At 37.6% G+C, this 25,309-nt stretch overlaps 1 protein-coding gene across 4 annotated transcripts in view; it reads left to right on the top strand.

Moving 5' to 3' along the window:
* Positions 1 to 25,309, top strand: part of Arhgap26 (Rho GTPase activating protein 26) — a 447,402-nt gene that overhangs the window by 264,331 nt on the left and 157,762 nt on the right. For all 4 annotated transcript variants that reach the window (XM_070036290.1, XM_070036291.1, XM_070036292.1 and 1 more), the window contains exons 15-17: positions 14,330 to 14,417; positions 16,360 to 16,418; positions 18,160 to 18,265. In XM_070036290.1, coding sequence (XP_069892391.1) covers positions 14,330 to 14,417; positions 16,360 to 16,418; positions 18,160 to 18,265 — 253 coding nt within the window. The remainder of the gene's footprint in view (positions 1 to 14,329; positions 14,418 to 16,359; positions 16,419 to 18,159; positions 18,266 to 25,309) is intronic.

Genomic DNA, 25,309 nt, shown 5'->3' on the forward strand with positions numbered 1-25,309 from the left:
TTGTCTAGTATGGGACCATTCACGTGAGTCATTTCTCAATTTGGGGCCAGTACAGCAGATGGGTCCAGATGGCCTGGAGCCTGAGCCCATCTCTGGGGATATAGGAGGTGGGGGAAAGGGCGGTGCAGGAACAGGGTCAGTTCATGAAACCCAGTGGACTCAGGGGGATTATTGATAGAATAACAGAGGAATACTTTCCTAGAATAATGGCTTCTGGTGCGTGAGAGAAGCATGTCTAACACAGGAGGAAAAGGATCAGATTCTCAATTTAGGACAATGATCTGGCAACAATGTGGAACATGTATTTGATCATGGAAATGCATGAAAAAGACAGTTACAATAGATGCGTCGGAGTATACTTCCTTGAAGGCTGAACCAAGCAGCTGGTTGGAGGTCATAAAAAGGACAAGCTCAAAATCATTGTAGAGAGAGAATCAGCAAGATTTTTTAACCAACTGGATGTGGGGGAGCAGAAAGGCCAGAGAGATTTCAAAGACAGATGATTATGTAAGATGACACTGCTGAAAAGAAATATGACATTTTAGACTACTTTGCTAATCTAAAAAAGAATCACCTTGGCTCAGTTGTCTGAGCAAAAGAATGGTTTTTCAGAAGAGCCAGTTTTTATCACTCCACTTAGTGGCCCTTAAACAAGATATTTATCTTGCTCTTTTCCTCAGTTTTCCTAGGGATATAAATATAATGATGAACATCTGAGGAATGTTCTGAAAAAGTAGTAACTAGTGTCTGAAAGTCACAAGGCTAGCTGCTTCTTCCAGAACAGTTCAGATCCACTGGAATCCAAACCAATCCAGAGCTCAGATAAACAGAGTGCAAGATCTGGTTGGCTGAAGTTGAGACTGGTAGATTGATTCTCCTGTTAAGTCTGAATCTCACAATCACAGAACAGAGCCACCTGGTAGGTCAGGGCCCAACACCCAGCTCTGTCTCCTCTTCTGGGAATATGCTTTCATCTTCATTAATGTTACTGATACCTGGCTTGGCTACACTAGGCAAGAGTGTGAAATAAAGTGGGCTCCTGTGTTCCTTTCCCTGAAATGGCTGGACTTGACTAGAACTTCTCACCCACTCTTCCTTTGCTATGTTTCATGCTAGGCACTGTGTAAGGTTTGGTTTATTTGTCCTGAGGCTCTCAAAAGTAGAACAGTATGTTGTGATTATTGAAAGTATGGCTTAGAATTAAAACCAGAGACTAACTTTGCTCACAAGTTTATTTTTTTTTTTTTTACTCCAATACACTGGGGGAGTATGGGTTAGAAGAGCAAGATGAGAGCCAGTGTTTTGAGAATGTTTTTGTTTTACTGATTAGGACTCCTTAAGAAAGCTTGCTAGAGCTGCTCATAGCAAATGCAGCACAGTTCCGCACTTCATGCTGGCGGACATCAAGTGCTTCTCTGTCTCTTCCTCCTAGCAACAGACATCATTATTCTTTGGATAACAAAAAAGGACTCAGGAGGACTTGAAAATTCCTCCAAATTAAAAAAAAAATCTCTATATCTCCTCTGGTTCCCCCCTTTGAATATTAAATAAAATAAATCTTTTAATATATATATATATATATATTTAAATCAGCCGTAGGCCTGCTCAACAGTGAATGTCTTTCCTTTCTATATATATTTTAAATAACTATTGCTTTAAGATTTAAAGTTAGGAGTCATTGTAGAAAATTTAATGAAATAGGAAAAGCATAAAGAAGAAAACAAGAGATTGCAGACCACAGACAACTTTTACTGACTTTTGTTTTTTTTGTGTGCCAGTACTATGTCTTGTACTCGAAGCCTTTCTCTCTCTCTCTCTTTGCTCATGGCCAGTGCTCTCCCATTTGAGCTATGTCTCTTGTTCTGAAATGTTACTGAGTAATTAGAGATTAGAGTCTTATGGATTTATCTGCCCAGGCTGGCTTGGAACTTTGGTTTTCAGATCTCTGCCTTCTGAGTAGCTAGGATTATAGGTGTGAGACAATGAAGCCTGTCTCTCTATTGAGTTTTTATATTATATCAGAATGCTTCATTATATAATCATCTTCTTAATATGATGTTTTCTAGCATGTATTTTAAAATAATAAAGTACTAGATTCATATGTTTGCAAGTTTGGACTCACACTATGTCTATATTATAGCCTTTTTATTTTATTTTATTTTTTGACAATACTAGTATTTGAACTTGGGAGCTGAAGCTTTCTTAGCTTGATTGCTTTGCTGACACTCTGCCTCTTGAGGCATGCTTCCATCCCCGCTTTATGCTGGTTATTTTAGAGATGGAATTTCACATACTTTTCTGCACATGCTGTCTTTAACCAGTCAGCCTCTTGAGTACCTAGTTTTACAGGTGAGCCACTGGTGTCTAGATACGCTGCGGGTTTTAAACAGGCATGCACAGAACACTAGACAGTGTCTTAATTTCCCATGTTAATTGAAGTTGTTCTACAGTCTGATGTTCTTAGGAACTGTGTAGAGGTACTATATAACCTTCTAAAATCTTTCTCCTCTTCTTGTATATGTTGCCTAATTGCAATTCTTTACCAACCTAAAGTGCACTTTGATGAATGTCTCCATGGGAGAGGGTAAACTTTTATGAAATCCAGCATCTCATTTTTCTTCTCTGTGATGAATTACAGTTTTAAAGACCCCATTCCAGAGTTTCCAAACTCCTTTGTTTCCCTTAAAAATCTAACTGTAATATATTAATACAAAGTGGAAACCCCCTTTGCCTCAAGCATATTTATAATTGATCAGTAACTATGTAATGGAAAATCTTTTCCATTTCCATTACTTTTAAATATCACCATATAATCAATCTTTATTATTTAAGGGGTCCATTTTTCTAAAGAACAAGTTCTTTTCTGCTTGTTATTTTGCAAGTCTCAGAGTTTTAAGAAGCATATGATCTTCATATTTCACCATTTTAATGTTAATTTTTTTCCTGATTTTTTTTCATTCTGTTTTTGTTGTTGTTGTTGTTTTGAGACCAGGATTCAAACTTGGTACCTGACACTTTGCCCATTGGCTGGCTCTCTACACCTCTCTAAACCCCCTGATTCTTTGCATTCTAGCAAATGTTCTCATTGAAATTTCTGTTGGTTTGATTTGTTTTTTATTATTGCTACTTCTTATTTTATAATTGAATTTTATTGACTTTACTAGCTTACTTTTACCTTTCATCTTATTCTTTCAGTTTGTTTATTATTTTACTTTGATGGCTTGCTCCATAGTCCCCATGTTTTCACTAAATTTTATTTATATAGCAGGTGCTATCTGAATTACTTTACAAGATGCTTTGGTCTGTGTATTTTAGCCAAATACATAGATTTTTAAAAAAATCTTCCATGTAATTAAACCTGAACTCAGAAGTTTATAGACGTCTGTTGTTAAATTTGCTCTGGATAAATGCTTTTTTTTTTTCTGCAGCTACTTTCTATTTAGAATCATCCTCTTATATGAAATTGAAGATGTTTTTATACATGAACCCAGCTAACTCTTAGATATTCACAAATCTTTCATTTAGTGGCACTGGCATTAGGTTTTAGCCCTGGGGAAGATGGGTTTATTTCTATTAGCCCAAAGCTGTGGTCCTTCTCTACCTCTCTCACAATTCTAGGACTTTCCCCCAGAGTTCACTTGCCATGAATTAACAAGGTACTCCTTCACTTCTGTTCCCTAGTCTGATTTCACTGCCTAGGTTCTAATCTCTGTAGTGTTCTGGCTACCAAAGAAAGTAGTTTCCCCCCATGGGTATGCTGTGTCCCGCTGAGGGTAGCTTGGGCTGTGCTTAAAGTTGGGCAGAAGACTATCTTTTATTATGTTGTTCCTCAAATGCGTTTTCCCTAACCCTTTACTTGATCTGTACATAGTGGATATCTTTCTGCTGACAGGAAAGTGTTGACTGAGAACCTTATTTTCTATTCCGTTGAAAACTTTCTATCCTTTATTTTGTATCATGTTTCACTGTGATGGTGAAAAAATGCAAATTTATCATGGTTGTTTTTCTTACATTATGTTGTAAAATTTCCCTTTATTTTTATAATATCGAAACTGGAGTTAGCATTATGGAGAACACCAGAAAGGTATTATAAAACCAAGTAGTGCTTTAAATTACCATGTGTCACATGCCTCACCCATATCTCTGGGACCCTGAATGTCTACATTCCTTTTGTCTGTGTCCCTCATTTCCCACATCTTTTCACAGAGTACCATAAATAAAAGCAACCAAGAACTTCTTTCTGAAGAGATTCAGAAGTGATATACTTTTATTAGCCTACCTTAGTTATACAGAGGGAGAGTTCATATTTCCACACATGTTTATAGTACATTCCAATTCATTTCACCCTCTTCTTTATAATGGTGTCTAATACCTAAAGGCTTGCATAATGATGAGTGAAAATAATTCCCAGATTTTGAAATAGGCATGTGAGACTAGGAGAGGAAAGAGAAAAACCTCCAGTTTTACTCACCAGCAAAGGGAATGAACAAATAATAACATGATTAGGAGGGAATTGACTATTTGGATGAAAGGTTGATTATTCAGGAGCCAGGAAGGGAGCTACTAACTCCAATCCTATGTTCCCAGAGAGGAAGGACCACAAATGGAAGCTCCACATACCCTACCCCAATTGTAGCCTCTTAGGAAATTATACCCAAGCTTTCCTAAAACAGGGATTTGGGAGAACTTTCAGATCTCAAAACAGAGTGTCTGGGGATACTTTGGGTTGGGCACTAAATATGGGAGGGAAGTGAATAGGGCTTTTAAGATGTCTGAATTTATGGTTAGAAAATAATTAGACTAAACAAATGTTCTTTTCAAATTGCCAAAATTTTAAATATATTTTTTATTGTAAAGATACTGTACAAATAGGTTACAGTTGCATGAGTAAGGTAATGAGTATATTTCCTATCGAGCATTGTTACCCCCTCCTTTGTTTTTCCCCTACCTTTCCTTCCCTCCCCACTTCCCCAGCCTCTCCCTTCCCTTTCCCAGCCCTGAAATTGTAAAGTTCGTTTTCAGCATAGTGTCTTGTACATCTCATTGTTACAATGGGTCAACCTATGTCCTTGTTTCGGCATTTTGTTATTTCCTTTCCCCTCCCCAAAGCAGAAAAATGTATATAAAAGATGTAGGGCACCAGAATCAAATACAGTGAAAACGGGTTATGCCATGGGGGAAGAACATACAAAAAAAATCACATAGTACATTAACAACAACAGCGACAAAGATAAAACCTCTTGTATTTGTATCTTGGGGTTCATTTTGCTTAGAATCATCTTATATGGTCATATGTACATAGCTTTTGACCTTTTCTGCTTGTCTGGTAAGATTATCCTAGTATACTAGTTATTGCAAATAAGGGAAACCATAGGACCTGTGTTTCTTTGGGTCTGACTTACTTCACTTAATATTTCTTCTAAGTCTTTCCATTTCCTAACAAATGGGGTGGTGTCATTCTTTTTGATGGAGGCATAGAATTCATATATATGTATATATATATATATATATATATATATATATATATATATATATATATATCACATTTTCTTGATCTATTCATCTACTGAGTGGCATCTGGGTTGGTTCTATATCTTACGTATGGTGATCAAATTGCCAAATATTAAAACTAACTTTGAAGGGATTACATCTGCTATATAAACTTCCTCCTCAAAGATGTAATGGAATTAAAGAATGGGAAAGGTTCAAAATTTTAGCAAAAGATATTTTATAAAAACAAAATAGTAAGCTGGGAATGTGGCTTAGTGGTAGAGTACTTGCCTAGCATGCAGCATGAAGCCATGGGTTCAATTCCTCAGTACCACATAAACAGAAAAACAGCACCAGAAGTGGTGCTGTGGCTCAAGTGGTAGTGTTTTACCCATGAGCAAAAAGAAGCTCAGGGACAGTGCCTAGACTCTGAATTCAAGCCCCAGGACTTGCACCTTTCTATGCAGAAAGTAAGACTGTATGTATTTATTAACAAACATATAAATCAGTGGAGAAAATATAAGAGTCTAGAAATAAGACCCACACATGGTCACTTGATCTTTGCTTAAAGGGTCAAGGTAACTTACCAAGGAAAGGATGATCTTTCAAACAAATGCCATTAGTACAGTTGAACATTCATATAGAGAAAAAATGAAACTTAGTCCTTACTTAACCCTGTATACAAAAATGAGTTTGCAATAGATCATATTCCTAAATATGAACTATCAGTAAAGAGTTCTAGGAGAAAAATCTTTGTGATTCATCTAGTTTTTTTTTTTTAGGTGGGATAAAAAAACAGGAACTATAGAAGAAAATTATGATAGTTAGACTTTGTTCTCAGTAAAAAATTTTCTTCTTAAAAAGGTAGTTTCCTTTTTCTGGTGTTTTATTTTGCCTGTCTAAGGAATTACACTATTTGAGTTTTCCCTTGAATATACTGTATTTCAGTTAATACATTATTATACATTTGCATACCACCCAATGTATTTACTTATACGTTTATAAGATAAATCTAGTTTCCACATATAAAGGAAAAAATTTGTCATTCTGGGTCTGACCTCACTCAATATAAAATTTTCCATTTCTTTACAATGGTACCCACCAGGAAGTGGGTGCTCAAAAGTAATGGGGTGGGGTCAAGGGGATGAGAGTAAAGAGAGGAATGAAGAGAGCAGAGAGGAAGAAGGCAGCCAAGAATCCAATGTATGTCCTATAAAATTAAGAGTAGTGGAAGGGGGGGGTGGGTAGAGGAGAGATGCGTGAGAATGTTGAAAGTGGTTACATCAGTCAAGATGTATTATATTACCAAAAAAGAAAAGACAAAAAAAAAAAAGATGTATTATATTTATAAACTGCTTTGTTAAATGACAATTCCTTTGTACAACTACTTATAGACAATAATAAAAAGAAGGGGGGGGGAGATACTATTTTCCTGGAGGTAGGGCTCAAGTGAGGTAAGCCCCTGAGCTCAAGTTCTAGTACTATTAAAAAGAAAAGAAAAGATGATCTACAGATTAGAAGACATTTGGAAAACATGTATGATAAATTATTTATATCCAAAGTACATTTTAAAAGATTCTTACATCTCAGTTACACAACCAACCCACTTGGAACTCATGGCCTTGCACTGTTACTCAGTTTTTTCACTCACAACTAGAGCTCTACTACTTGAGCCTGTACCTGTTGTCCTCAATTTTTAAAATAGACAAAGGATTTGGGGAAGAAAAAAAAAGTTCACTAAAGAAAATTCACAAATGACCAAAAAGCACACGAGAACACCACTATTCAGTAAGGAAATCCCTACTAAGATAATTAAAAGTTAAAAAGACTGATCAGATTATGTGTTGACAAGGTTGTAGATCAGCCAGAACTTGCATATATTATTGGTGGGAATGCAAACTGCCCCAAACATTTTGAATAGATGGTTGGGTATTCTCTAAAAGTACTGACTATATAAACCTACTCCTCAAAAAGTCCTAAGGACTTTTACCCAGTCCTGCTTGTCGGTGCAGTATTTACCCAAGAGATGAGAATGTTGTCCACAGAGACCTTTGCAAAATATTTGTGGTAGCTTTACAACAGCTACAGTTGAAAAGAACTCAAATGTCCATCAACTAGTGGGTGAATAAACAAATTATGGCATATCCATAACATTGAGTACTACTCAGTAATAAAAGGATTAAACTACTGGTACATGTAATGACATAGATAGATTTCAAAAGCATTGTGCTCTGTGGAAGTGGTTGCCAGGGTGAAGGTGGAGAAAGAGGCTTGACGATAATGGCATACAGAGTGTTTTGGAAGATGATAGAAATACCTTGATTGTGGTGGTAATTACATGGAGTTACATTGTCAGAACTCATAGAACTATACACTTGTAAAACAATAAATAAATCTCATGTTAAAAATACATACTGGAGAGGATTTTTATCTTTCTCTTTCTTAAAAATGCAAATTGAGAAAAAATTTAAACATAACCCTACTAGCTAAGATCAAAGTCTGTGACAGCATATTGCTGTCAAAGATATGGGAAGGAATCTCTGAAACCTAAACCTCTGAGGGTACCTGAGCAATATCTTTTGAAATTAAAAATGCACCTATTTCTACAGGTATGATATTCAAAGAAACAGTTTTATATCATTATCCATCATAGCAAACCCTAAGGAAGAACCTTCATTTCCAATAATAAACAGTGGTGCATCTATACAATAAAGTACAGAAAAGTAATTGTGTTTATATGCCAATATGGGACAGTTTTATAAGAGACTGTCAAATTAAAAGAGGATTACACAGAATGTTATATACATAGCTTGCTTACTTTTGTGGTTTTAATTTACCTGGGGATCCACACATGGCTTTGTGCATGCCAATGAAAAGGTTTATTTATTTATATATGTACTTAAATAGGCATAGATTGTTAGAAATAGGAATGTATACATACACATTAGCAGATGGTTATACTATAGAATCATATTACTTTTTAATGTATATATATTTGTTTGTATTTATTTTTACCAAGTGCATATATTAACTTTAGTTAGAAGTAAAAAATATTTAATTGAACTACATCACATTATTATGAATGTATCTGTTTATTGGCAGTTTTTTTTTTTTCTGTCGGTCATGGGGCTTAAACTCTGGGCTTGGGCGCTGTCCCTACACTCTTCAGCTCAAGGCAAGCACTCTACCACTTGAGCCACAGCTCCACTTCCGGTTTTTGAGTGGTTTTTATTGGAGATAGTCTCATGGACTTTCCAGCCCAGGCTGGCTTTGAATCATGGATCCTCAGATCTCAGCCTCCTGAGTAGCTAGGATTACAGGCGTGAGCCAACCAGCACCCGGCTCAGCAGTTTTTTTAAATACACTTTTTATTGTAAAAATACTGTACAGAGGGATTACAGTTATATGAGCAAGGTAATAAGTACATTTCCTATCAAGCATTGTTACCTCCTCCTTTGTTTTCCCCCTACCATCCCTTTCCTCCCACCTCTCCAACTACACTACCCTCCCTCCTGTCCCCCTTCCTGCCTAAATTATATAGTTCGTTTTTCAACATAATATCTTACACATCTCATTGTTATAATGGGTCAACCTGCATCCCTATTTAAGCATTTTCTTTTCTCCCTTCAAGATGCAGGGCACTGACATCAAATACAGTGAAAACAGGGGTTATACTGTGGGGGAGGAACATAGAAACAAAAAAATCACAAGGTACATTATAAATAAGTTAGAATCAATAGCAAGAAAGAAAAAACCACTTGTGTCCCTATCTTGGGGTTCATTTCACATAACATCATCTTATCTGGTCATATGTACATAGCTTTTGACCTTTTCTGCTTGTTCCAGACATATACTAGTAATTGCAAATAAGGGAAACCATAGGGCCTATGTTTCTTTGGGCCTGGTTTACTTCACTTAATATAATTTTTTCCAAGTCTTTCCATTTCCTAACAAATGGGGCAATGTCATTCTTTCTGATGGAGGCATAGAATTCCATTGTGTGTGTGTGTGTGTGTGTGTGTGTGTGTGTGTGTGTGTGTACCACATTTTCTTGATCCATTCATCTACTGAGGAGCATCTGGGTTGGTTCCATTTCTTAGCTATGGTAAATAATGCTGCAGTAAATATAGTTGGGCTGGTAGCTTTAGTTTGGTCTTGTTTGTGATCATTTGAGTAAATGCCCACAAGTGGGATTGCTAGGTTATAGGGGAGTTCTATGTGGAGTCTTTTGAGGAACCTCCATACTACTTTCCAAAGTGGTTGAACAAGTTTACACTCCCCCCAACAATGCAGTAGGGTTCCCTTCTGGCCATATCCCCTCCAGTATCTGTTGTTACTAGAGTTCTTGATTCTAGCCATTCTAACTGGGGTGAGGTGGAATTTCAGTGTTGTTTTGATTTGCATTTCTTTTATGGCTAGAGAGGTTGAGCATTTCTTCATGTGTCTATTGGCCATTCTTATTTGCTCTTCAGAGAAGTATATGACAATCCTATAGCTAGCATTATACTTAATGGCGAAAAACTAAAGACATTTCTTCTAAACTCAGGAATGAGACAAGGATGTCCACTCTCTCTACTTCTCTTCATTTTAGTATTAGAATGCCTAGCTACAGCAATAAGACAAGATACAAATATAAAGGGGATCCAGATAGGGAAAGCTGAAGTAAAACTCTCCTTCTTTGCAGATGACATGATCTTATATGTAAAGAATCCCACTGACGCCACTCCCAAATTACTTGAGCTGATTCGAAACTTTGGCAAAGTCGCAGGGTATAAAATTAACCCTCAAAAATCAATGGCTCTTCTGTATGCCCAACAATGAGAAGAGCGTGGCTGAAATCAGGAAAGCAACTCCCTTTGTAATAGCCCCACAAAAAATAAAATACCTAGGAATTAACTAACGAAATGAAAGACCTCTACGATGAAAACTTTAAAAACCAGAAAAAGGAAATAAAAACAGAACTTAGGAAGCGGTAAAACCTTCCATGCTCCTGGATTGGAAGGATCAACATCATGAAAATGGCAATACTTTCCAAGACTATAAATTCAATGTGATACCTATTAATATTCCAACCTTATTCTTCAATGAAATAGAAGAAGCAATCAAAAAATACATATGGAACAATAAACGACCCTGAATAGCAAAAACGATCCTTAACAGAAAGAATAGTTCCAGAGGAACATCAATACTAAATTTCAAACCCTATTACAAAGCCATAGTAATCAAAACAGCTTGGTACTGGCACAAGAACAGACCTGAGGACCAATGGAATAGAATTGAAAATCCAGAAATGAACCCACAGACCTATAGCCACCTAATCTTTGATAAGGGAGCTAAAAAAAATAGAATGGAAGAAAGCCTCTTCAGCAAATGGTGTTGGCAAAATTGATTAAATACCTGTAGAAACTAAAGTTAGATCCTTATATGTCACCCTGTACCAGAATCAACTCCAAATGGATCAAAGACCTCAAAGTCAAAGCAGACTCCAGAAAACATTATAGACAGGAATAGGAGAAACACTAGGTCTCCTTGGCACAGACCAAAATTTTCTCAATAGAGAACCAGAACACACACTAAATCAAAAGTTGGAAAAATGGGATTGCATGAGGCTGCAGACCTTCTGCATGGCAAAGGACATAGCTAGCAAGATCAATAGAAGCCCACGGATTGGGAGATCTTCACTAGCCATACAACGGATAAGGGTCTCACATCTAAAATATACTTGGAACTGGAAAAATTAAATCCTCTAACAACAAATTCTCAAACAATTGCCTGATAAATAAGTGGGCTGTCAGCACAGTTTTAAACTAAATCACTCAGGATTGGTACAGTGTGACCTTTCTGAGACCACCCTATCGCAGCACTTCTTCTGGTCTATCTCCTAGTTTTCCTTTTTTTTTTTCCTTTCTTTTTTAATCAACAAAATAATAGAAAAGAAAAGAAAGGGGTATTAATTCAGGGCCTCATGGCACTGTACCACAGTCCTGTTCACTTCTACTTTAGTTCATTTTCCAGACAGCATCTCTGGTTTTTGTCCAGATGTATCTCCTGCATAGGTAATATTACAGGCACATGCCACCATGCCTAGCTCTCTCCTAGTTTTCTGAATTCAGTCGTGAGTGGGTGGAAGAGGTGATCCTTTTTGCCCATCACCTGCTTGATGCTTTTTTGTAAACCCAAACCTTGTTTGGAAAGACAGTTGGGCAGTTTCTAAAAGTACTTACTATAGAATCTACTCCTCAAAAAGTCCTAAGGACTTTTATACAGTCCTGCTTGTTGGTACAGTATTTACCCAAGAGATGAGAATGTTGTCCGCAGAGAGATCTCTGTGAAACATTTGTTTGGGTTTAAGTCTTCAATAGTCAGGGGATTTGGTGAAAACAAATACCCTGAGCCCTACAGAAAAGTTGTTGATGACAGCAACGCATTCAGATGCTACCAGGAAGTTTCTGTAAATGAGGGGAGCACAGGAAGGAGGTATGGAAATTGGCAGCACTTTCTGGAAATGGGGTGGCTTGAAAGCCTGTATTCAATTTGGATATTAAATGAATTAAAATGGATGTGCTCAAGTTAGGAGCCTTGCCTCATCAGTGCTATAAAAAGCCCTTTAGCTGGACTGTAATTTGACTCCCTGTAATGTTACGCAATATTCCTATGGTTACAGAGACGAATAAGTGGAAGCTAATCATTAGTTTGCTAAATGTGGTTCAGGGAACAGTTCACAGCTCCCAGACCTGCCAACTGCTGCTGGTTTTGCTTCATGTTCAATCTTCTTGGGTAGAAGTAGGATTATTCCTCAGAAAAATGTACAGTAACATTTGTATTGCATCCAGAAACCATGCAGTGTGGCAGCTCTCCATGCATACTGTGATGGGAAAGGGAAAAGGTCACACAAAACACAGCTTTTAGAGGCATAGGCTTCTGCAGGAAGAAACCATTCTCAAGTTTGGGATGACACAAAAAAAGAAAAAAAAGAGAAGCTCCAGAAGTTTTGGATATTAGGAAAACCGTATTTTCAAACATTTTAAAAGAAATTTGCTGTGATAGAACTCTGTGAGATCTACCATTCTGTGGCTTCAGAAATAAATCATCATAGACAATTTGCCCCATGAAAGTTAGAATGCGTTTGTGACTTTAAGCATCTCTATCCCACATTACTGTGAAATTTGGGAAATTATGTAACCACTCAATCACAATAAAAATTTTGAAAAGAAAGAAAGAAATCATGCGTTCTTCCTGGTTTGTTTCATGTGACAAGGCAGGCTTTATTATTGCCCAAGCTCACCTGTAAAACATCATACAACTGCTTTGCCTTCAGTAGACTCATGTTGAAGTTGAGGACCTTTTTTGTCTCACCAGGAAGTAAATGTCAAGTGAACATGCAGTCAGAGGCTACATCCTTAATCTATTCATGACGTTCTGGCCTCCTCCTACTGAATGACAAGCTTAGGGGAGAAAGAAGGGTACTGATTCACTTCCATCATTAAAAAGGCCTAGCTAGACATAAGAGCTGAAACCATATTTGGACTTATTCTCAAAATCCATATGGTAGAATCTGATAGTTACATAACCTTACAAGTAAAAGCCCACAAAGAGCTGTTTGTCTCCTGGAAAAGTCCTAAGTTTGTGGTGGTTGGAGTTGCTGAGGTGTTGGGCCATCCCTGAAACCATTGCCAGAGATGATACACCTTTGAATCTTTGATCTGTCAGCCCTGAATCTCCTTTGTCTCCCTGGAAGGAACAAGGAAAGGGTAGCTCCACAACTAAGGAGGAGGCAGAACACAGGAAGAAAAGAGGATTGGGAACCATTGGACAAATCCTGGCCTTTCAGCAATATGTCTTACTCTCCCATCAACACACAGAAACTGTACTTGTCTCTCACCAGTTTCTGACCCACCTCACCAGTGACAGGGTGAGGTTCTGCTGACCTATCAAGCCATTCACAATTCTCAAACTCTGCCACTTCTTCTGAACTGCCCATGTGTTGCTCAGGGAGACTATAAGCATTCTCTGATAATACACTTAACATGCACATGTGGATATGTGTTTAAAATTCCATGCAAGAAAAGAAAGAAAAAATGATCAGGACGAAATGATGAGTTATGTTAGTGGCTCATTGCACATCTAGGCTTAAGGCAGTTTCAAATTTATGTGAAAGAAATGGCATCAAATCATGTACCGTTTAGAAAGAATAAAAAGTTCCACTGCTTAAACCCAGCCACTAATTTAATTTTAGAACATTTCCTTTCAACTTTTGTTAATATGGGTTTCTCACAATTTTCTTATCATTTTTTACTTGACATTATGTAATACACATTTTTCATGCTACACAGCATCATGAGAATGGCAACACAGTATTCCATTAGGGAGACATACTGTAATTCACTGAGCCACTCTTCTGTGGTCAAACATTTAGGTTGTCTCCTTTCTCCGCCCAACCCCTTCACTGTTATAAAGAGTAGCATATGCTGAATATTCTAGGATATGTAACTTTTCTCATGTTTTCTCTTTCTGAGGAGAGATTGTAAGAAATAGGATTACCAGTTCAGAGGGTATAAACATTTTTAAGACTTTTGATGATGCATATTGCCAAATTGTTTTTCAAAACTAGCATTTATCTCTGCTGCCTCCAGGAATTTATGAGAGCATCTGTTTCACTGCCTTTTTTTTTCCAGACATTTGGATTTTTAAACTTTTCCTTGACGTAATAGACAAAAAAAATCATGTGTCATTTTTGTTTCAGTTTGCATTTCTCCCATTTCTAACAAGGTTGAATGTTTTTATGTGTGCTTGTTATATTTCATGCTCTGATTTACACATTGTCTTTTCTTTATTTTAGACCCTAAAACAGCTTCAGAAACTGAAACCGATATCTGTGCCGAATGGGAGATAAAAACCATCACTAGTGCTCTGAAGACCTATCTAAGGTAGGGACTTTCCACTTGGAGAGCACTATGCCAGCCAGCTAGTTCTCATGTAGTTAGGAAGAAGTTTTATTTGCAGCTTCCTGAGAGCTGTTAAGTGGGTGTTTGCAATGTAAAAGGAGCTTCTGTGCCCTTGCATTTAGTTTAGCTGGTCAACTTGATTGCATATCTTCCCTGGTTGATGAATTGTCATTGTACAGGGGTGCCATGGGTGATTTGGAAAGCTTTGATCTCAGTGAGAAATATTTATCATAGTTAGCCTCAAACAGAACCTAAAATGTGATCTTCTCCCTAAATAATCTGTTAAGAAGCCATGTATCAGATTCTGTTGAGACTTCATGCCTATGTGCCTTATATATTGTAATGATTTTGTGCTTTGTAAGAATACATCACGCGGTATATATACACAGTGAAATTCTAAGCATCCATCAGAAAGAATGGCATTGCCCCATTGATAAGGAAATGGAAGACTTGGAAAATAAATCATATTATGTGAAGTAAGCTAGACCCAAGAAACATAGTCTCCATGTTTTCCCTCATTTGTAATAATTAGTATATTTCTAGGATAGTTCTACCAGAGTATCACAATAGCTCAATAGCTATGTACATATGACCATATAAAATGATGCTAATCAAAATGAACTCCAAGATATGGGGGGAAAAGACTACATTGTTTACATTGGTCCTTAAAATTGTGAATATGGCTGTAGTAAAACTCCTGTTAGATTAGGAAATTTTACCTTGCTGGAGAGACAATTTTCCATATATATATATATATATATACGTATATATATACACACACACACACACACACACACACACACACACACACACACACACACACACACACACACACACACACACACACACACACACACACACACACACACACACACACACACACACACACACACATATAGTTGCTACATCTCTTCTCTTCCCTCGTGTTACTGACTTGCCACCCACATCTCAGTTTCATGTATACACTGAAACTTCTGTTAGACTGGAAGAGCAGCAGTACTGTACTTTGTACTGTAGTTATACAGGGAAGTGGTATATAATCTTAAACAGAAAGGAAAACTGTAATTGTGAATCATGTAAGCCATTGTCTAAGTTTTGTGAAGATTTACTTTGCTGGAAAGCAGAGGAAGAAGGCCACAGGAAACAAATTGGTAGTTTAGGCTAATTGGGACATTGGAACCAGGAGTGTAATGCAAGGGATGATGAAGACTTGGATTAAGGAATTTGATAGCACAGCCATAAACTATATACAGTGTATTGAGTTTATTATTTGAACTATTAGAAAATAAAACCCTCACATCTGTACTTAAACATACACCGAGGATAAAATTTGCATAAAACATGCCTAGTGTTAGGGGTTCTACTCTTTTGGCACTCAGGAGCAAAGCACCTACAGAAGTTTTTCCCAGTGTACTAATTGCAATAACAGGCTGCTGGAAAGATGAGAGTTTAAGCCCAGGTGTTGTAAATGTGTAGTTTCTCATATACATCCTCAGATGCTCTTAATGATTGATGAGTCATTGACTGAAAAGGGAATCTTTTAGTTTGTGTCAGACTTTTTGCATTAACAGCTATCCAGTGACTATGAAATGTAGTTATAGCCATTTCTTTAAAGAAAGAAAACAAGGTCTGAATATATTGGCACATACCTGGAATTCCAGCTGTTTGGAAGGCATAGATTGGGAGGGTTTCATTTGAGGCTGTCTTAGGCAAAAAGTTAGATCTGATATCAGTGAACATACCAGATATAGTGACATATGCCTAAATATTTTTAGTTAAAATTAAAGTTGAAATTGTGTTTATTTCTCTGTGATCTTGGTCTTTGAGAAATACAATGCCATCTGACAGTCTTCAGTCTACTGTTCACCAAGAATCTGATTGTTTCATTATTGCAGTGACTAATCTATATATCTTTTTATTCCAGAATGCTTCCAGGGCCACTCATGATGTACCAGTTTCAAAGAAGTTTCATCAAAGCAGCAAGTAAGTCATCATTAGATCAGAGTTTTAAGAGGGAGGAAAATACAGTTTTCTATTTCAAAGAATATTTGGCATCCATATATATTATGCATAATGTATATAATGTATAATATATTTTTTTGGGGGGGGGTCCGGTTGTGGGGCCTGAACTCTGGGCCTGGGTGCTGTCCCTCAGCTCTTCAGCTCAAGGCTAGCGCTCTACCACTTGAGCCACAGCACCACTTCCGGCTTTTTTCTTTTTGCTTATGTGGTGCTGAGGAATTGAACCCAGGGCCTCGAGCATGCAAGGCAAGTGCTCTACCACTGAGCCACCTTCCCAGCCCTGTATAATATATTTTATGTGTAATATATCTCCCATCATATTGTGCATGTAAAGCGCACATGCTCCTCACACTGATTCAGAATAAAAATAAAACTGAATCAGAATGTGTAAAGACTTTGCTACTACATTGAATTTACAGTGGAATAAAAACACTTAAGTATTTTTCTTTGTGGAGGGAGGGAGGTGGTGGGAAGAAGAGAGAGGAGAGAAAAGCAAGCTTATCTTTCTAGTTTTGATTATTGGAGTTCTAACTTCTTGGGGTTTTTCCATCCTTTGAGTTGCATTTCACACAATGAATCACACATTGCACATTTTCCTAAATTGAGCATTGGAAGTGTTTCCCTGAATACGACACCATTTATATAACTTCACAGTCGTCTTTCCATCATGTCTTCCATTTACAGCTTCTGATCATTCTTCAACTACATCATCCAGGCCCTAGCATCATATTACTGGTATTAAACTACATAGGGATTAGTTACAAGCTACCCTAAGTAGACTGGCATCTGTCTACGTGGGGTAGCCTCAGGAAAGGGGCAGTTATATTCTCTATCAGATTGCAATCTGGCATGAATCTTTGTGATATTATTATGCCCAGACTTTAGGGTTTGTTTACTCTGGTCGCTACTACTGGCCTAATTTAGTAGTACCTAATGTTCTGGTGGCCTTATCTCCTCATAGTTGTTCCTTTAAAACAGGGAAGAGGAAGACATGGAGAAAGCTGGGAGTGAAGATGGTGTTTATGTGATTTCTTTCTCTAAGAAATTCCAGCCCCCTAGCAACCATTCTCTAATTAAAGCTCACATCAGTCCTATAAATAGGTGTGATGTGTACCAGCAATCTATTTCCCAGAAAAATGAGGCCACTTACACAAGTTCCACTAAGAGAACATAACAAACCATCATATAGAATATGGGATGGCAGAAAGATTTACTTATTTTTTTCTGCCATTGCTTTCTTGTAGGCTGCTTATAATACTTACCTGGAGAGTATTGGGCATTTCCTTTAATTTCTTCGATGTTGTCTTGTCTCGACACATTATTTTGATATTTGATACCCTTGCAATGTTGTTCACATAAGATTTGTTTATCACTTTACAAGTGCATGAAGTTCCTTCCTTCTTTGAAATGAAGGCCACCCTCTAGGGAGCCAGTTTCTCTGGGTGTGTAGTTGACTGGCTTCATTGTGTCATCACTTTGGCCTGGATTTTTGGACAGTTATTTTGATGAACCCTGTTACACAAAGCATCATTAAAGGGCCTTCCAGATCTTGTTGGGCTGGTCATACTGCATGCATGCAAAATGAGATTATATATTTTTAAGAAATCTCAGTCTCTTAATTCCAAACTTTGGTTTCCCTTGGTTTTGTCTTGTAAAGTGACTTAGCTTTGGCTCTCATATCACCTTCTTCCTTTCTTCACAGAGCTGGAGAATCAAGAGACTCGTGTCTCTGAAATACATAGCCTTGTTCATCGGCTCCCAGAGAAAAATCGGCAGATGTTACAATTGCTCATGAACCACTTGGCAAAGTATGTTTATGACCCATTGCTGACCCTTTTCTACTTCGCAGTTCTTATCTTTGTAGTAAAGCTGGTGTCAGTTTTGCTTTACCACTATTGCATCAGGTAGGCTGAAGGCTTAGGAAAGAAATGTGTGAAATGTTAACTGCAGAGGAGAACAGCAGCAAAGGCCAGATAGCCTTCACTGGGGAGGCTGGTGAAGTACCAGTGCTGCCATGCTACTAAGCAATGTTCACTGGGGAAATTTACCCATAGGATGAAGGGCAAATTCTAGGTCATCAGAGAATTTCAGGCCTTACATATTCTTATGATAATCAGAGACCAACAAGAATATGTTGTTGGTTTATGGAACTTGGATATGGAGCGAGTCCTAGATTCTAAGGGTGTGTGTGTGTGTCTGTCTGTCTGTCTGTGTCTCTGTATATGTGTGTGCTTGAACTCAGGATCTTTTGCATTAAGGCTAGCAGTGTACCACCTCAGTTATACCTTCAGCTTTTTGTTGCTTTAGGTATTAGGTGATTTTTTCCCCCCTCCCCAGATAGAATCTTGAGTGTTTTCCCAGCTAGTCTCAGACTGATCCTTCTTTAGATACTTCCCTCATAGCTGGGATCACAAATCTGAATCACCATGCCCATCTTGTTCTTTGAGATAGGGTCTCACCAAATTTTTGCTAGTGCTGGTCTCAAATGGAAATTTTCTTAAGTAGCTAGAAGTAAAGGTGTGAGCCACTGGATCTGGCTTCGAACTTATTCTTAGTAAGCCAATTAACCACCTTCGGACAAACCACTGAACCTCCCATTCCTTAAATTTCTTTATTTGCCAAGGGTGCTTAATAGACTCTCTTCAAGGTCACAGATTTTTAAAGTACCTGTGATAAAGACGTTGAAGAAGTATAGAGAATAAAGGATTATTTTTGGCAAGTGTGCACTTTCCTTGTGAGATAATCAAAGCATTTAAAGAGGTCTAGATTTTCCTGCTGGGAGTTTTTTTCTGTTGGAATGGTTTTGAATTTCTCTGTATTTACTGTTGCCTGATTCTTTTTCAAATAGCCTGACTATTTACTTTGCTGTGTCAATCATTTTGTGTGTGTTATGTTCTGAACTTTGACTGATTTAGAAAGAACCTTTTTAATTGCAGACAGGAACAAAATATAGAATGAGTATGTAAGAATTAACCTAAATTATTACAGTTGTAGATTCTACTGAACTGATTGTTTTATGAATTTAGCTTTTTCAGTGTTTAATTCATGCCACTGAGTCAGTCCTATGGGATTAGTTGATATTCATCTAAGGGAAATTGTGAAGAAATGAGAGTGTGCCTTATATATGTAAGAAACAACTGAGCATAAGTCAAGGATTTTTCCATTATTTATTAAAGATTTTTTGTTATACTATATTGTATCTGCATATTCAGAAACAATTAAGAAGCATAGCAAAAAAAAAAAAAAAAAAAAAAAAAAAGACCATTTGCACTGGATTGCCCAAAACATGTCAGAGACTCCTGATGAGGTGTGTTTAAAATAATAGGAACTTGGCTTTAAAAAGCAGCTCCAGATGCAGTGGTATGACAGTGTGGTCTGTTCCACCCAACCCAGAGACAGGCATTTGTTAAACTATAAAGCTGGTTCCTATCTTAGTTACTAAACTTTGCACACTTGAAGGGCAGGCACCAAAATAGAGGCGATTCCAGGTGTATACTCCAGCCACTTATATGTGGGAAGCTTATGACTGCTTTGTGACCACTGGATCTTTAGGGGCCTTGAGGCTTGCTGGGAGCAATTGGAGGAGACAGGTTAGGAGCTAACTGAAAGCAATAGGTCTTTTCAGGCTGTACAATTGGACTGAGAGCTTAATTGGACTGAGAGAAAGCAAGAGCAAATGACATTTCCGGCAGAGCCAGTACTCAGTTTTTCCCATTTGTAAATTGCCATGTGGATTTTAGGACTCTTTAAAGAAGAAGAAATGGAAAAGATGAAAATATAACAACATGAACCCTTAAAGTAGACCTTCAATAGTTGAATATTTTCATCTCCTGGTAGATGGTTTGTTTGTTTCTTCTTTTTCACCCTTTCCTTCCCTAGTCCCATTAAGATCTGTCCATCCTCATTCCTAAAGTATAGCATAACTAGAATATGCAAGTTACAGCTTGGATCCTATCTGCCTTCTAGCCAGTTTAATCAGTTTTGTTGCTGAAGTTATTTATTCCATATTCTTAGCTTTTGCTACTTGAGAATGATTTTCTTTCGTTTTAAGAATTTCTTCTTACTCTTTTTACAGTGCCAATACTGGTGTTTGAACTCGGGACTTCATGTTTTTGCTCATTACTGGTATTCGACCATTGAGCCATACCTTGAGTCTAGCTTTTTTTGCTGATAAGTAAAATAGACTCTGCTAATCTTTTCTATCGAGACTAGCCTTGAACCATGATTTTCCATGTTGCCTCCTGAGTAGCTAGGATTTCAGGCATTGAGCCACTAGCACCCACAGTTACATTTTTTATGTCATCACTAAGATCTACATACAGATGAGCTCTCATGCTTTAATGTGGGGTAGACAGAGTTGGTGTTGGAAAACACAGACTCCAGTTCTTACACTGCTATGTCCTTGATCTTGCAGAGCCTCTCTGTTGGAAATGTCCTCTAGGAGGGAAATTAGTGTAAGGGAGCCCTGCTAAATCTAGTACAGTGTTTATCTAGTTCTCAATAAATTCTTTGCTACCCAGAGGAATTCTAAGATTCCACTTAAACTATATTCTTACAGTACTGTCCTTATTTTAAAATCCAGCAGTAAGGCAAAGTTAACTTGGGACAAGAGCTTGGTGTAATTGCAGTTTTCTCAGGTTCAGACTTATCCTAGGATCCGCCTGAGCTATTGTTCCTTTGGGCCACTTGCTTAATGGTCAGCTTCCTTCCTAAGTTTTGGTTTCAGGGTCAGTTCTGTTGGAAACTCCAGTGTTTACTTCTCTCATTACCTACTGTTTGCTGAATATATCTCAGGCTTCTGGTTCAAAAGCAAGATGCTCTGTATTGTGTATTTTTTTTAATTCTTTTGAAGCATTTTCCAAAATGGATTTCCCTTAGCTGTAGAGGGAGAATGAAAGCATTTTGTATTTACTCTTAAGAAAAAAATGTATCAGGGTGGGGGAGGTGGGCGGGGGAAAAGACTTGAAGGAAAGGATACAAACTCCTAACCTCTGAAGCAAATGATTGTCAGGATACATCCAAGTCTCAGACATTCTGGGTTAGTTTCAGACCTCAGAGAGTACACAAAAATTAATAAGGAACCATGCACATATTTTTGTTGTTCCAGTATAAATTGACTACAATAATTAGATGTTTTCTATTTAGGTCTGGGAATCTAGTACGCAGTCTGGTGTCATGTGCCCCAAGCACATTTCCTGGGACACTGGTTTACACTGGCATTTCTGGGCTATACTCTGAGTCTACAAGGTAGATGCTGGGCCTAGGAACCTGCATTTATGGTTTGTTTCCTAGATAACTATGATACAGTCTTTAAGAACTACTGGCTTACAGAATGGGCCATATGCAAGGATTTTCTAGGAAAGAGAAATGATATTAAAGGAATACAGATTAGGATTTATGAGGATATTAGTAATAGGAAAAAGAAGCTTAAGGCTTTGAGTTCAAAAGATTTTATTGTCATGATTAAATTGGCCAGAAATCTGGTTTGATTTCTCAAGATCTTGCAATTGTCTTCAAATCAGCTTGAGCTTCCAGCACATAATTGTTTGAAAACCATACATAAAGTATTTTTAGTTATGAAGGAAAGCATACACAGTCAGTTTGGGATCTTTATGCAAATTATTTTATGTATTTGAGCCTGTTTTCTGAGTGACCTACTAATAGTTTGATATTGTATCTTCATCAGATGGGCAGGCAGGGGATGGGAGAGGTAGAAAGGTGAGAGGGGCTAACCGGAACAAGAAAGAAAACTCCCAATCTTATAATTATAGGAGTAATAAGAGTAGATGAGTAATAAAGACTAATTTCATGGTAGTTTCCTAATGTTTACATATTATGATGACTCCTAGTATGTTGTATATCCCCACACATACCATTTGTAGTGGCTCACTGTAACTTTATTACAGTGTTTATGCTATGTGGGAAGATTTCAAAGGACTCTCCATACATAAGGAGTGGCTATTAAAAATACCTTTTCACGGCTGTTTTTCTCAAAACATTCATTGAGCAATAAATCTTTGTCTCATTCCTTTTTCCTGGCAATTTTCCTTTGTTACCTGGGTATTGTTTAAGAGGGAGAAACTCATCTTGCCTCTTCAAGATAGTATAATATTATTCAGTATGCTTTGAGCTGTATGAAATGGAAAATTCTAATTCAAAATGGCTTAAGGAAATCTATTTTGACATCATACAAAATCATTTTGGAGAATTGGTTTATTTTGTGGCTCATGAAGAACTCAGGTTATTTCCATGTTCCTGCTCAACCAGCCTCTTTGTGCTGGCTAGCTTCTCTCAGGATCATATGATGTTACATCATGTCCTTGCACAACCAGTGCATGTCAGAAGAGGCAGAAGAAGCCTTGTTTCTTCTTTGGTTCTTTTTAAGAGCTATGATGATACTTTCCCAGCTATTTTCTGCTACTTTCCATCACATCTCATTGCTTCAAAGTAATCATGAGCAAGGACAATGGGACCTTCAACAATTATGTCATATGAAGCAAGATTTACCTGAGCTACTTATGGGGTCATAGACACCTGAATAAAAGTAGGCCTTCCTATAATTATCTGTTCCAACTAGTCTGGGTAAAATAATATTCAGTAGGGAGTCTTAAGTTTATTCATTGAATCATCTTGCATGATGTGCTACCTCAAGACATATGAACTAGGGGCATGGTTTAAGTAGAGATCCTGCTTGGCAAGTTTGAGGTTCTGAGTTCAAGCTCCAGTAATATTAAAATAACTTTTGAAAAGGATATGGTTATGGCTCAAGTTGTAGTTCTTGTTTAGCAAATGCAAGGGGAAAAAAGGGGACATATTAAATCAAGAGGAATAAATTATAAAATTGGGGCGGGGGAGGGTTAGGGAAGAAGTAAGAGAGATTAGAAAAGAAAGCAAGCAAAGAAAGCGAAATTTGTTTTAGTCTCAGTGCCTCTTCCCTATTCATTGTTATTGTTTTTTTTATTACCCAATTATATAATGTTTATTTCAATCACCTATTACATGCAGTAATTTTTCAAAAAGAATAAAATTCAGTTGATTCTATTAGGTCATGAAAGAAAATTATTGGACAAATGAAAGGCACATGTTAGATCTTCCTCAAAATATATAGACTCCAGTGGCAGACATTATCAAGGATTGAGCATCTAATGACTTGGCTATTTTTTTTTATTCTGATGAGTGAAGTCTAAGTATTTCTAGACATTTCTAAAAATAAAGAGGATGTATTCATATTTTCTTCAATGAAGGAAATAGTGAGTGATCAAAATAAAAGGAGTTGGGTATTATATACTAATTGGCATTAACTCTTATCTTATAGATACTCTAATATACCTTTTTCTTCCGAGACTGGAAGATAAGAGTTACTACCTTAGTGATGAGCTATTAAACACATATAAGGATCAACTAATTTCCTTGTCATTTATATTAGTTCAAACAAATTAGCTATGGTACTTCATAAAACATATTTCATGCCAATAATACTTTTGATGTAATAGAAGCTCCTCTGAGCCAATATGGCTGTCATCTTTAAGCCAAACACCCTGGCTGCCAAACCTTTATTCTGTCTTGTAACCACTGGATACTTTCAATGCAAAATTGCCTGGCTGCTAGGCCCCAGAGCCATTGGTGGTGTGTCCTTCCCATGGAATCATGCTGACCACTTTCTCCATCTCCATTTGTCTTATCTCCTGCTGATACCTACCCTAAATTGGTACTTCTGATGATTTTATCTGTCCCTTGAATCCATCTATTTCTCTCTGTCTCCACCACTAAGTCCTTTGTCTAAACTGCCATGTCTCTCACATTTCCCCCAAAGCCTCCTCTTCAGTTGCCTGGCTGTTGGCATTCTGGTTCTCCTCCAGTCCACAGTGTACAGGCCCTGACGCCAGGGGACTTTGAAAACAGTCTCATTATGTGATTCCCTTGCTTTTTAAAAAAGAAAACAAAACTTCAAAGGCAGCTTCCCTATTGCTGTTATGATAAAACCCTGGGTAAGACCTCCCAGGACTGGTTCTATGAACCAACCCCTTTCAGAACATGTATGATCATTAGTGTCCCCCCTACTGTGTGGCCTAGAGTAGCTACTCAGGAATATTTGTTGAGCTGAAGCATGAACAATCTCATGAATAAACTCTTGACTATTGCCCAAACATCTCCTTTTTCCAGTTCATTTTCTTGTTTCCGGATGGCTGCTCTCAGCCCCTGCCTGCCAAAGGTTCACTTATTCTAGTTTCACCTCTCATGCCTCAGCTTACAAGAATCCTTCCTGTTTCATGTGACCTGTTGCTTCCTGAGTTCCCAGAGCCTTTGCTATTCCTCACTTTTTGCCTATATCGCTTTCCACCTGTGAGGCACTTAGGTTTGCCAGGTGGATCTCTCATTCCTTCTAGATCAAAATCTCCCAGGGATGGGACTTCTATCTCCCTTGTCTTTGTTTCTTACCTATAAGGTGTAAACACATCTCTAGTTGAGCAGTGCAGGTGTGTTCTATTTGGTGATATTACCCCTAAAATATTTCTCTTTTAAAAATTTGAACATTCATAAAAGGGGTGATTTTGCTTGAAAAATTCAGATATCCTTGCTAACAATTGTCTGGAATTGAGTGCATAGGAGCACACTGTGCCCAGGATGTGCCTTCTCCACTTACTATAGTTTTCCACTGTCCTTTTTGTCCCTTTTGCTTCCCATCCACCAAGCTATGGTATAGACATTTGAGTTTTAACCCCCACCCTACCTGTCTGCTTATCCCCTAAAGAATTACACACTATTTGTTGAATAAACAGAAGTGGGCTGGGTGGGTTTCTTTCCTGACTGGTTCTTTTGGCTTTTCCCTCCTCTCATTGGAGGTTATCATT

Source organism: Dipodomys merriami, unplaced genomic scaffold (assembly GCF_024711535.1).
Source record: "Dipodomys merriami isolate MVZ:Mamm:240054 unplaced genomic scaffold, mDipMer1.0.p SCAF_27, whole genome shotgun sequence".
In the NCBI taxonomy this organism is placed as follows: Eukaryota; Metazoa; Chordata; class Mammalia; order Rodentia; family Heteromyidae; genus Dipodomys; species Dipodomys merriami.